The sequence below is a fragment of the Glossina fuscipes genome, unplaced genomic scaffold (genome assembly GCF_014805625.2).
Source record: "Glossina fuscipes isolate IAEA_lab_2018 unplaced genomic scaffold, Yale_Gfus_2 1, whole genome shotgun sequence".
Lineage (NCBI taxonomy): Eukaryota > Metazoa > Arthropoda > Insecta > Diptera > Glossinidae > Glossina > Glossina fuscipes.
In genome coordinates, this window is record NW_023998415.1 from 25,571,755 (window position 1) to 25,586,443 (window position 14,689).

The 14,689-nt window shown below is 33.4% G+C and overlaps 1 protein-coding gene across 1 annotated transcript in view; it reads left to right on the forward strand.

Moving 5' to 3' along the window:
- LOC119644992 (dendritic arbor reduction protein 1) overlaps nucleotides 1-4,097 on the forward strand; it is a 91,712-nt gene extending 87,615 nt beyond the window's left edge. The window contains exon 6 of the mRNA XM_038044737.1: nucleotides 3,509-4,097. Within this exon, the coding sequence (XP_037900665.1) occupies nucleotides 3,509-3,696 (188 nt within the window). The 3' untranslated portion in view covers nucleotides 3,697-4,097. The remainder of the gene's footprint in view (nucleotides 1-3,508) is intronic.
- The last annotated feature ends 10,592 nt before the right edge of the window (nucleotides 4,098-14,689 follow it).

Sequence of the window (14,689 nt, forward strand, 5' to 3'; positions counted from 1 at the left end):
AAAAAAAAAAAAAACGAAACGAAACGAAAAGCAAGAAACCAAAAGTCCACACACTAAGATTGAATGAGAAAAAAGCATTTTCGCTTTATTATTACATTTTTCAATTCGATATTGGTATTATTGTTGTTCTTGTCGTTGCTGTTGCTGTTACTGTTGTTGTTGCAATTATGTGCCTATTAATGGGCTAAAGAAGGTGATTGTATAGCAAAGCATAGAAATGAAAACTGTTCAGTAAATACTTACTTACGAATGCCGACTAACATCAATCGTTGTAATGAACATTGTCGAATTTTCGAACTACGACTACTACGCTACTATACTACTGCTACACTAGTACACTACTATCACTAATACTAACATTATTGATAGTACTGCTACTAATACTAATGCTAATATTACTACTGCCACTGCTCTTACTATTGCGGTAATAGACTTTCCAAACTAACGAGCATTAACTGATTGTTATTGTTACGGCCACCGCTACTACAGTCATATATAGAAATGTATATATCATTGCCTCTTCCACTTGCAGCGAAACAATCTTTTCCTTTTTTTTTTTTTTGATGTTTTTTAATAATAACAAAACGCCTGTTTATTTAACTGATGCTGAGTACACTTTGTTGTAGTTCTTGTTATATAGCGTTGAAAAGCATGACAGCCTAAACGACCGACATACTGATCAACAAAATAGACAAACACAAGCATGGACATCAAGAGAGTAAAGTAGCTTAACTCAAATGGACAGGCAACCTGGCAACATGGCAAACTGGCAGTCACCCAGTCAGGCAGTTAGGCAGTTAGGCAGTTAGGCAGCCAGGCAACTAGGCTGTTAGACATTCACTGGCAAGCATATGATTGTGTAGGCGGCGTATTAGCTTCAATCAAAAAGTAAATACGAATGAGACCAACAACAAAAGGGTATATCTATGTCAAAATATTGTTATTGTTGTTGCTGTTGCTGTTATTAAATGCATTTTCATATAAATATCATTTTACTGCATTTTAAATTTTAACTCTAATCAATGCATTAGACTTGATGTCTGTCTGTCTACTCGACTTGTAAGAGCAATTATTGTTAAACTATAATATTTATATGTATGTATGGATATGTATGTGTAAGCCTAATATGTATAGAATTATAGTATCGTTTACTTCTAAGGCAAAACAAACACAAGCACACAGATATATATATATATATATATATATATATATATATATAAATGCACATTCATATGCAAGCAATTCAAAGTCATTTAGGCCATTTCTTCTTCCCTTAGCCATTAAACATTAGTTTTAATGCAACACTATCATCATTCATTGTTATTGTGCATAGAGTAAAACCTTATGGTAGAGTTTATGTTGCCGCAGTTATTCTATCCCATTGTCTTTTATTGCATATGGTTGCTGATACGGTTGATTCTTTGCGGACATTGTGGGCTGCTCTCAATAAACTCAGAAGTTTCATTTCGTTTGCTTTTCCATTTTTGCGCGCACAGATAATATTGATGATTGGTCTCTTTATTATAAATGTTGTCTAAGCTTGCATGAAGTAACTTAAAGAGCGTTTGCCTATAGTTTTCATTTCTTACATTTCTTAAGCAGTTCCTGATGATTGTTTTGATTTGCTTTGATTTGGATCGTCAACCGTATTATGAAAAATATAATTAAATGCAAGAAAGCAAAAAAAAAAAAAAAAACGGAAGAAAACTAAACTCAAATGGAATACGAAAAAAATACGAAATGAATATCCCTTTCATATATACATATATATATATATATATACATATATATTTATATATGGAAGACTTTATATATTGCTATGCATATGTCATATAATAACTTGATTAATTTCAAAAAAACTTAATCGATTTAACTAACCACCTCTCTCTCTCTCTCTCTCTCTCTCTCTCTCTATGTATCTCTGCTTGTAAAAAATAAATTTTCGAGCTTATAAACTCTAGCCACTCTAGCCAAAGCATTAAACCTAAAGTTAAACGGTTCATAAGCACCGATAAACTGATATAATTACGCTCTAATCGCAGGAGAACTTTTGCATACCATAAGGAAACATCGGTCCGCTCTGAAATATTCTCATACAAAACATGACTAATAATAAAGGCGAAGACTTCAGTTGGGCAAGTTAAATAAGCCAAAGGATTAAGGGCAACTAATCATCTCAAATTCAATAGTCGGCTATATTTAAAGTCGGCTATAATTGAACGAGAACAGCTTCCTTCCTACTAATAAACGCTTAGCTGAGGTTGACACGAACAACCTTGATCAGGATATATTTTTGGCTTAACTTCCTTTCTTTGATTGCGAATCGAGGAGCTAATCGTCAACGTCGTCATTAAAGCATGATGTTATCTTCTTCAACCTTTTCAAGCTCGCCTCACATACATTTATTTATTTCGCCTGGACGTTTTTGTTTGCCTTTTATAGTCGATTCATCTAATTCAAATTCTTTACCAAGAGCTGTGGACCTCTTACCTTCTGCTATTCGTTTTAAACTTGTAGTCGCAGCTTCTAAGGAAATTATCTTCCTCTTCGCTTTGCTCTTGCCCTTATTTATTTTCACTTGTCACTTGCGCAGATCAGAGACGAATAAATTAGAACAACTCTTCGCTCCCTGGGAATAAACTGTTCTACCTAGTCGTTAATACGAACGCATGGGACTATGCGCCAACTATCTCATTAGCAGAAAACTAACAGAGACAGAACCGATCAAATCTACTAATTTTTTTTATGTCTTCGTCAATTATGTTCCAATGTTGATTACAATTTTCATATACCGCACAAAAAGTGTACATATTCGAGTATATATGTTTATGTATGAACGAATAAGTGGTGTGGCTACTACAGGCGATCGATCCAATTATGCGCATTCTGAATAATCCTTTTCCTACTGATAAATTGATATTGCAATTAGAAGGACATTGAGCCGAAGTCATTGGCTTATAATTACGCGGCAAACGCGAAGGATTATGAAGGCTATGTGTGACTGTAATTGCTGGTAAATATTCTCAGATTTCAAGACTACGCAGGGATAACTAGGTAACAGAGGGTATCAACCAAGCCACCTAAGTGGGAAAAAAAAACGTTGCTGGATATTTTTTAATAAGCGGACCGTATGGCACGGTTACATTCGAGAGTGCGATGAAGTAGACAGTTGTAAAGTCGATTGCAAAACATGAGCATCGTAGCTCTTTGCATTTGCTTAAAATTGAAGACAAAAAAAAAACTTGAGCACTAAGGTAATCATAAGAAGTTTTAAAAAAGTTTATCTTTGTTGGTAATTGTGTGGCGAACACAACGAATGATACAAATTGAAATCTTCGTTGCAGATTACAGATTATATTGCAAACTAGAGAAATATATTTGGGAAATAAGTTGAACATATATATGTATGCAAATTTATTCATTCATGTAGACGCAGGAGAAATGATTTTTATAAATTAATTTTTGCAATTTTCTCTATTATTCGCATTTTGTTCGTTTCTAATTTTAGGTGAAAAACCGTATACCTGTCAGTGGCCGGAGTGTGAATGGCGTTTTGCTCGATCCGATGAATTGACGCGTCATTATCGCAAACATACCGGCGCGAAACCGTTTAAATGCATAGTATGCGAGCGTAGTTTTGCTCGTAGTGATCACTTGGCATTGCATATGAAGCGACATTTACCCAAAAATAAATGATGAGTTAATGATAATAATTTGTGTCGAATAAAAAAACATAAAAGCAAAGAAAAGAAAACCTTAAGAAGAAGTATAAAGTTTATAAAATAAGTTTAAATCATGTTCATCTATAGCAAAAGAATCCAAAGGACTTTAGTTGTACTTAATATTTAAAAAAACAAAAAAAAAAAAGAAAAAAAAAAATTAAGCCATACAAGAAAAAAGAAAAAATCTATAAATTATCAGAGAACAAAACCGGAAGCGTAGAAAATTTCCTATAAGTTGTAATTACAAAAACAAAATAAAATTTAATAAAGCTAAACTTAAGTTATATCCATTTATTGTGACCATAAATATAACAATTGTTTGTTAATTTATAAAGACATAAAATTTTGTTGTTATTTTTTATTTAGTTTGCTACAAATTTTTTTTTTTTTAATATTTTTTTTTTTTTTCATTTACATCCTTAATCGAGCAGGAGTTTCGAAAAAAGTTTTTGTGTAATCTTTTTTTTTTTTTTTTTCAAGAAAAGAAACACACAACAACGTAAATTATTATTTTTATATCAGGAAATGTATGTCTACTAATAATTCGTTAAATCTTTTCACCACGTAGATAGTCTATGAAAATATATACAGTCTACATGCTTGTCCGTCGGTCAGTCCACCAGCTAAAGTCACGATTACAATCCAAAAAAGTTTCGTCTTGAAGAAAAAAAAGAAAAAAAATTGTTATCAAATTTTTTTTTAACACTCTAGCAAGGTAACCACGGCTTCAATATATCTTAAAATTTTTGATTTTGATTATCGAACTTAAATGCTTTCTTAATGAAACCTATGGTTCAAAATCGAAAATGATGAAAATCGCATGAAACGCTCACCCATACCTTTATGAAAAACATCATTTACACATAAGCTTTTTAGTTTGCCCAGGTATCTGCCAAGTGCTTCGAAATATGATTTCTTATTTATATATAGGTCGCATGCAAGGGGGGTCTTTCGTTAAGAGTGATACTTTTTAAAATTTGAAGAAAAAACAATTTAGCGTATCAAAGTCCATTGCGAGTTACTTTAAAGCTTGGAAATTGCATTTATGTTCGCAACGAAATATCGTTCAAATCACATTGACCCACACGATGGCTTCAGTTGGCAATTCCTGTGTTCAGCTTTAATTGCGTTATGTCTAAAGCTTGTCTTTGGGTCTTAAGGGCGAATTTGTAGAAAACCACGCCTTGAGACGATTCAACTTAAATAAATCGAACGAAGCATCAGCTCTATAGAACGTAGCGCCGTCCTGTTGACATCACATGTTTTCAATGTCATATTCTGGCCACAGAAATTCGCGCGAGATGGATCTGCAGTGATTTGCATTGACGGTAACCGTTCGTTTTTCATCGTCTTTAAAGAAACAAGGCTCAGGGACTTCACCACGCCATAAATCGCCAAACAACGCAGAAACATTTGTTTTGAATGCAATGGCCTGGTGAAGCACCTCCGGGATTTTCGTGCTCCAATAACAACAATTTTGTGAAAAAGAAGATGATCTTTCAAGGAGGAGCATCCATAACTGAGTTGCCACTTTGCTAAAATATTTTACTAATTACTAAACATGCGGGAATCATGAGTTGCTGCATAATGCAATTGCTGCAAATTGTCACATATTGAACGAAAAAAAAATAAATAAAGACAAACATATTTGAAAATGGAAATTACAATCTTGAAAAGTATCAGTCTGAACCAGAGACCCTTGCAGACAAAAAGGTTATGAATAAAGTGAGAATCGAAGTTAATTGAAATCCTGTTCGAAATCTTGTTGTCTGCAGTTCCTTTAGACGATTGATTTTACTTGCTTTACTATAATTTAAATTGAACGTTACTGGGCTCGTTTTTTAATAACTCAAAAGTACTTCTGAGTGACAAAATCACAAGGATCAAGAATTCAAAAGGATCGTTAACTCATAATAACAGTTGTAAAGTCGGGGAACCATTGGTATGAGTTTTTTGAATTTTTTTAAAAATTCTTTTTGGAAAACTGGTAAAAGTGATGATAGAAGGGCTTATATGCTCCGTCATAAATGAGCGTAACTTCAAAGTCTCTTTAATTACAGGTAGGAGGATAGTATTTCACCTTTGCCTTAAGATAGAGTATACGTTTTATTGTTTCTAATCCTTCCTCTAATCGAAATAATTGTATATTATATGCTTTATTTTAACAAAAAAATAAAAAATAAATAAAACAAAAAAAAAAAAAAAGAAAACAAAAGAAAAACAACAAGAAACACTTTTAAACAACGTTTTCTACTTTACTTAGTCTACCACTGTATAATTATGCGCAAAAACATATCTGCATGACTACGCGCTCGTGCGCGCATATGTTTATGTACGTGTGTGTGCATGCAATTATTATTTATACGGTAAATTAGTTTGTAATTTTGTGTTATTTAGATATTTGTGCATAAATGTTTTACATGAGTTTCTAACAACATACGCATTAAAGAACAAAAAAAAATAAATAAAAATAAAAAAATTAAAGAAAACCAAACCCATACTAGAAATAATGAAAATTTATCTGAAAATTAAGAAAAAAAAAAAAAAAAACATTATACCTTGTTTTGGCTAAATATCTCTACGTAAACTAAAAGCCTAAGAAAAACAAAATAAAATAAAAACAAAATAAAACGAAAACAAAAGAATGAAAAAGAAAAACGATTTAAAGAAAACAGTTATCAATTCCAGATAAAATAAGAAAAAATCACAAGGCAACAATCACCAAAGTGCTGGCACAAAAGTTAAATAAATTTGAGAAAATTAGAAAAAAATCTTGTCTTTGAAGTTTCATTTATGTATTGAAAAGTGACCGGGAGATGCTACGAACTTTATTTAGCTCCTCATCATCATTTCCCCCAACTATTCAATTACTAACGGATCAAAGTATAATCAATCCTAGTATCGATTAGGTATGTAAACGAATTATAGAACATTCGACATACATATGTTACATGCATGCTACACGGGATTTGTAAAGCGAACGAAAATACGTAACATAAGTAAATAATTCAAGAGTTTTTTTAATCAATGCACTCACTATTCTGAATCGATTCACTCATGGTCCTTAATTCTTCCTGCTCCTCCTCCTACTCTTCATCTACACTTTCGTTTCGTTGCTTCGTCTGCAGATACGCTTATTATATCCTATAACACTTGTAGTACAAAGTGCATTAAGTTCATGAGGGGACTCAAGCATGCGAAGTACAGGTGCGTGTATTAACAGAAGCTGCGGACGATATTACAACTATCGATGATTTCTTGGCCGTCTCAGAGAATCACATATTGGATGATGTCAATAAATGTGTTCTGGCCTCACAAATGGAAGACGCCGAAGACTTGCGTGTAAAAGTTGACGCAATCCAAGGACGTTCAGCTCGAAATTGCAATGTAGTGGAGGCTGAGATGGATAATTACGGGCCATGCATTTACACGAAACGTGTTCTTGAAGCCGTAAAAGTTTTGCGATGGGAGGGGACTCATGAACTTAAACCACCCGCTTTTCCCCCGCTTTCCGTATAATGCTTTATTTTGAAAAGTTATTATCTATGTTTGGAGGATACTATGGGGTATTTAATGGTGGGCCGTGAACCCCTATAGTGGTTTTACTTTCATTTTACATTTTGTTGGATTTTACGATATTATGTATTGTGATGTTTTCTACTCGAAGATGAACAGATAAATGAGCAAATAAGAAATTGAAAATAAGTACAAATATAAACAATGGTCCAAGTGTCCGGACAGAAGCGCAACGGCTAAATGGAACGCATTATACTCTGCCGAATGAAATGAAAGTTGTTCTCATATCGTTTACATAAAAGGAAGAAATATTCAGTTTACATTCTGCGGTGTCCTGCTTAAGCAGCAGCCCCTGCCTATTCACAATATGTCGCATTTGCATTCTAAACTACTACAAGACATAAAGTTACGTACAATATTTTCATAATCTCTATGTCACGCGTTTGTGTATAACAATCAAAATTAAAAAATATTATTATTGTTATTGTTATTAATTTAGACTTAAAGCACTAGCACCTAAGGCTATCAGCTTTATTAAAAACTCTACCGCACTTGAGATTTGAATCCGGGATCATTGAGCTGTTAGTCGAGACTCTTAACGCTATTTAAACCATAATATTTTCTCTAGTTCCGCTAATCTAATGTAAAATTTTTAAATATCCCAGATAAATGGCAAGGTGCCAAGGTGAGTCTAGCTATAGCTACAGTATACATTTGTAGTTGTTGTATTTTCTTTTTTTGTTATATTTAACTTTTCTTATCATTTCGTTCTTTTTATAGTTAATCTTAAATAAATATGAAAAAAAAAAAAAAAATTCTATAAATGCACGCAACTCTCCCCTGTTGGCCCGATGTGAAGCAATCTATTTAAAATTGAAATTAACTTAATGTGGATATATATAAGCGATGTGGTTTACGACCATGACTTATCTGTCCGTATACCAATCATTCAAGCATATCGAGGCAAACGTATGAATGTGCATAATATTCGTACAAATTTTTAATAACCATAGAAATGAAATGAAATCAACTAAAAATAATGGAAGTAATTGTGTTTTCATGAATTTATTAAAAGTGTCAAGCATCCATAGATACATATACATATACGTATATAAATGAATATTTATGCATATTTATATATATATATATATATATATATATATATATATATATATATATTTATTAACGAGTACATGTCAGTGACAATATCTTTAAACTCATTAACACTACCTACCTACCCACTCCCTGACGTAAACAAGCGATCATATGAGGACATATGTACATACGCTGTATATAATCAATCTTACAAATTATCTATAAATTCTATGTAACGGCATGGAAAACTTATAAATGTGTGTTAAGCAATTTACAGTTAATTTTTTTTTTTTTTTGTTGTTCTTGTTTTTGTTTTTAACATTTTGTTGCTTTTGCTTTTGCATTTGTGCAAAATGTAAAATAATTAATTTATGGCGACAATTAACATGACGTCCATTGATCTCTCAAACTAATCACGGACATTAGACAAATGTCAATTTATCTTTTCTTTTATGCTGCTGCTGCTGTTGCTCTTGCTCTTGCTATTGCTCTTGCTGTTGTTGTTGTTGCTGTTGCCGTGTGATTGTTAACGTCACTAAGGCCGTTGTTTTACGTTGATTTTCAGTCATGTTATAAATTGCATTAAATTTTTATTAATTTACACACAAAGCAAGCAACTGATTTTTTGTATATAAATTTTTTCAAATTTTTCTATCGCTCACCTTTTTGCCAGTTTCAAAACGTATGGCACGGCAAGCATCTGTTAAAGTTTAAATAAAAAAAAAATCAGAGTCCTTTTCAGTCCTAACACAAGTTTTATAAACATTAAAAGCATAAAAATTATGTTCAGTTGGAGAGGAAAATATTTAACAAACACAGATGTTACACGAATGTTAAAACAAAAACATTGTATTACGTGCTGTCAAAAAAGTACAGGGAATGGTTAAAATTAATATTTAGCATCACGTAGTTAAACACTGGGGTCGGTGTGAACATTTCTCAAAATGAACTCGTATCAGGTCACTGAATAACTCTCCTATCTGATACATGTATGGCAACATAGCTCGGAGACCCGTACGATATCTGGATAGTGCTAACCTTCAAACGACATGCATCACAATGTCACGACATTTCCACATTATTTTACAAGTTACAGCGGCCTTAGTGATACCATTTTTTTGATTACGTTAGACGGCTGTAGCGGATTACTGTCCACTCGGCCACGTGCCGATCCAACTCTGCCGAATTACGATGAATTTATGTTGCATGTATTGGCACATATCAGATGAAAAGATTCCTTTAATTTCCCCTAAGGAACGCCAAGCCGCGCTCTGATCCATCAAGACGTTGCTGTTTTGGAGGGAAAGTGGGCAAATGATCCACCGACTACGGACAGATGTCTATTAGGGGCATAACAAGATACAAAATGATTTGATATCTTTGGCGAGCCAGTTATTTCACGTAACTGTTGTACAAAACCTCCAAAACCTGATGCAGAAACTTGAAAATAACTCAAACAGTCATTAGCCGGTATAACTACAATCGTTTATAAGGATCGCTTCAATTTTTGCGGATATGGATATATAATATCGCAGGTCTCTATATACCATGCTTTTCGAACATTTTTCCCCAATCCTTTTTTATTGGTAAAGGAAGCAGGATGTTTTAGTTCTCCTCAAAGATTCTCAAGAGGTTTGAGGCCGGGAGAGTGACTTGGCCATTCAATAACATACAAAATCCAGGAGCCGGAATTTCTGTAGCAGTGGCATGCATATTTTCCTCGGCATACGGTAGCATTCCGTCTTCCAATAGGTTTTTACATACAAATCTATCCATACTGTTTTCTCTAAGATGTATCGGACCGACACTCTTCCAAGAAAAACAGCCTTATGTCATTAGATTTCATCCGCCATGCTTCAAAGATTTTTTAGTAAATCTAATGTGGATTTCTGTTCCTTTCGATCGCCATACATATCTTCCCTTATCATTTGCAAAGAAATTCCAAATTTGGAAATTGCTCTACACGACCTGAAGGGATCTCGCTTTGTTTAAATTCCAATATAAAGCGATTATTTAAAGCAGGAGAAGTCTTTTTCAACTGCACGGCCCTTCTCAACACTTTATTTTTTTTGTAGGTTTAAAACACTCGTGCCAAGGTTATGGAATCAACCTAGTGGTAGGGAAATAAATTTATACATTTTCCTCTGATTTCAAGGCTGACGACCTAGCCTAGAGAGATTGCTTGGCGAAGATTGTAAGATGTGTAAACGTAAATTATTATTATTTTATTTTCTATAAAATATTTGCCTATGACGCGCGAGTCTGCCCAATAGTACCATCATTTACAGTATTATATAAGAATACAATATTCAATATTTTGTTTGAAATGTTGTAACATTATCAGCTTACATACGTATGTCCATGTACTGTATACGGAGAGGTGTATAATTGTTTAGAACAACGTGTATGAAGTACGAGAGGCTTTTGCTCACGTTTGCCTTGGTATGCCCAAGTCGTTGTATAAATTCGAATGTCAAACCTTTACGGCGAATGCCGCTTCAACTATGTTTATGTATGTACTTTTATGTGTGAAATTGAGCATTTAACGAAAATAAACTTTTAACCACCGCCAACACAACATCACTAACACCATCAACTATCACACAACTTGCATATATATATAAATCGTTTATCTCTTTATGTACAATATATTGAGTTATCATTTAAAAAAGAAAAACTTAGTTAGAGACATGCAGAAAGACAGACAGATAGACAAACAGACGGAATATTTATTAAAGACAGTCAGTTAAATAGCAAAAGAATAAAGTGATTTTTTATAAGCATTTTAAATATATTCTTAATATATATTTAAATTAAATAATAAATATTTAAAAATAACACGATGATCGATAATCAATTTAAATATTACGTAGCACTTTAATATTGTGTTGTTGATGTTGTTCGGTTTTCTCATTGAAGAAGGCTTAATATATTGCGCGCTGGTTTAACATTTAAGAATCAATAGACCGACCATTCGAACCAACCGGTCAAACTTCACCCCTACATAAAGAAACATAAGCACACACATGCATGAAAGCTGATACTGGCAGTAGCGCAATACAAACGCAAACTCATTTACAATAAATGTAATTGAATTCTGAATGACCATCAACAACGACATGAAGTTTTAAGTGCTTCTTCTTTGTTTATAGGTAAACACGCGTTTCATACCAGGCAGCGAGAGAGATAAAGAGATAGAGAGAGAGAGAGAGAGAGAGAGAGATAGATAGAGAGAGAGAGATAGAGAAACCGTAAATAAACGCAACCATCAACAACAACTTATTTAACTTCAATTTAACAACAGTTTCCCACGTTGCTTTATTAAACTGAACACCGATGATGAACACTTTCATGTATATATATATATATATATATATATATATATATATACATGCTTATTGTATAGGAGGGCCAGGCGAATTTTTTACGATGAGAAAATGGTTAAATTTTGTTTTAATTCGGTTTCGAATTCGGTTCTGCTCTTTTTTTTTCAATTTTCAAAATTTTTTAATCCTATTTGATATTTCTAAAATTCGAAACATCATCCGTACAAAGACGTGCGTGCGTAGGCTTCCCAACTGACCATACATATAGGAAAACAAAAATATAAACTGATAAAGATTTACATACACGACTGAGTGATTCATTATCTTGTTATTCATGATGTTTGTAAGACCATGAATCTCAAATTCATGTTTCACAATAGAAAAGCTTATGACAGTATGTTCTTACGTTCAATGTAATGAGTGGTATAGTGATAAGCTTGTGATTTTGTATGAGAGATATATTAATTGTGTCAAAATGTAAACGAAGCTCTATCTATAACGTTTTCATACTCTTAACCAGTATGCGCTGGTCTTCAGAAGAGATCTAGATATAATCGTCCGTCTGTCCTTCTGTTTGCCTGACCCTTTGTGTAACGTTATCCCGGTCGTAAAAATTAAAAGATTCGTTTTACATTTAGCAAAAATAGCTCTTGCACGTAGGGCCAAATCGGTCAAAGGACGCGTGCATAGTCCTTTGCCTTACCCATACCACCTCGACTCGCAACCTATAGACATTTTAAGCATAATACATTGGCAGTTTACAGACATTTTATATGCTTGAGTTAAATAAAAAGTGGTTCCCAACATGGGGCATGAATTCTTCATGAATCCACTATTATCACATATATAATTGTTTTTTGTTGTTGTTGTTGTTTTTTTCAGAAGCAACCTATAGTCAAAGCGCAGACATTCAATATATCTTTTTCAGTTTCGCGGCAAAGATGCTATTGGATGATACGTTCGATCGATAAAGGCACACCATATACTGATCAGGCAGATAGGTTGAAGACTGCGATCGTATGCAATCTATTGCTTTTTGCTTATTTCTTTTGCCCGTCGACCGCCACATTGGTTTTAAGTTATTGGTTATACGGAAGAATTATTTTCATATTCGGTCGATGATAAGTGCAAGCAATCTCGTAGTATAAAGATTTCGCGAATGTTCAGTGCTCAAGTTAGTGATTACTTTTTCATTGCTGTGTAAATAAAATAAATATGGTTTTCAAATATAACATAATTAAATCTAATAAATAATTTAAGTTAATTTTGTTTTTCCTTTTCTCTTCTAAAAGGTGACAATTTCAATTAAACTTAAATTAGAGAAGAAAAGAAAAAGACGAAAATTTCGAAAATTCATTACATTAAATAGATTAAGTAAGTGAAAGGTATAACGGGCACGTCTCTTAACTGCCTTAGTAAACATAGCATTAGCAGCGAATCCAATCAATTGAAGATACATTTACTACAACAATAATGTCTTGTGTTGAAATCGCGCCGTTTAAAAATAAAATTTGTGTTAAAATACGGCCAACGTTGTCGAGTGTCAATAGTAAATTTCGAAAAGCAGTCAGTGTTTAGTGTCACTCGTCTTTTTACGAAAACGTTATATCCTGAAAAGCAACAATAATAGCAACAAAGCAAGGCATCGCAAGCAAACAACAGCAACTCAATGTAGACGTTTTAATGGTTGTCTGTTCTGCTTTGCTTTTAAGTTTAAATTTCCTGCTTAAATGTTTGCGTCTAACAATTGCTGGTTGCTCCCGTGGCAGCATTACACTTTAACAAGTGCACAATTATTGTATGACTGAAAAGTAAAACAACTTCAGCAACAAGAGTACAATTCTTAAGTATACGCTATTTACACAGAAACAAAGCGTGACTTTCATTGCATTGATTGCAGTTAATATTGTTAAGCTAATGTCTTTCTTTCGTGGTTTAATACATTTTTAGACATCGAATTTAATTCAAAAATAAAAAAATATACAAACAAAGATGCACACTTGCATGCATGTTTACATACATAAGATTTCATTTTAATCATTTCGTCGGTCCTTAATGGCGAGATGGAATGTCTTCAGTTTGCAGATTAATTAAAAGTAAACTTGAAATTATACACAAAACTCCAAGCTCTTCTCATACTCCATTTTGCTAGAATGCTTTATACTTGGCAGATTTAGGATCCGATCATCCGATTCATCATTCAGTTGTGGAAACTCGCCTAAAAGTCTGTTTATTCATCCACAACATTTCCGTTCGTCTCACATGTCTGTCAGACTGTCTCCCCTTGCGTTTATCTATTTGTCTGCTTATTTGTGCGGGCATCCGCATTCTCTGCCATTCTTGTCCAAACACAATTTCGCCGCCCATTGTCAATCGGTGCTGTAGTTCCGACCATGTAGCTCGCAGTCATCGACTCGTTCATTGATTTCGCGTTCGTTTGTCAACCCGTTATTGCTCTTTATCCGTGTTCTCTGTTCGTTTATGTTCTGCCCCTATGTTTATGCCTCTGTATCTACCCGATTAATCTTTATTTTAATTCACGGGTCCAATTATCACTTCATTCATACATCCGTTTATGAATATTAACCCTATCTGTCCATTCGACAAGTCATCCTTTTATCCGTCCATAAGCCTGTCTACATGTACATTCATGTGCGTATTTACCAATCAGCTCATGAGTCTCTCTACACTGTCTGTCCACTTTTCTCATTCTCATTCTCACTCAGCTCAAATGAAATAGAACAACCTTGACCAGGACACATTCTTATTTCAAGGTCGTCCCAGCTTTTTTGAAATTATTATACATATGATCGATTTCTTGTTTTCATTTATATATTCACGCACAGGTACATGTATATAGAATTTAAAAAAATATATTTTATATATATATTATATAATATATTATATATTAATATATCAAAACTTTATTGTTCCAACGTAGAAACTTTGGCAGAAACTGGGCGTCATCATCTATCGATATTGACTTGTTTTTATTTAGTTCGGGAAAGCATGCTTCTTGCTGCTAACTAT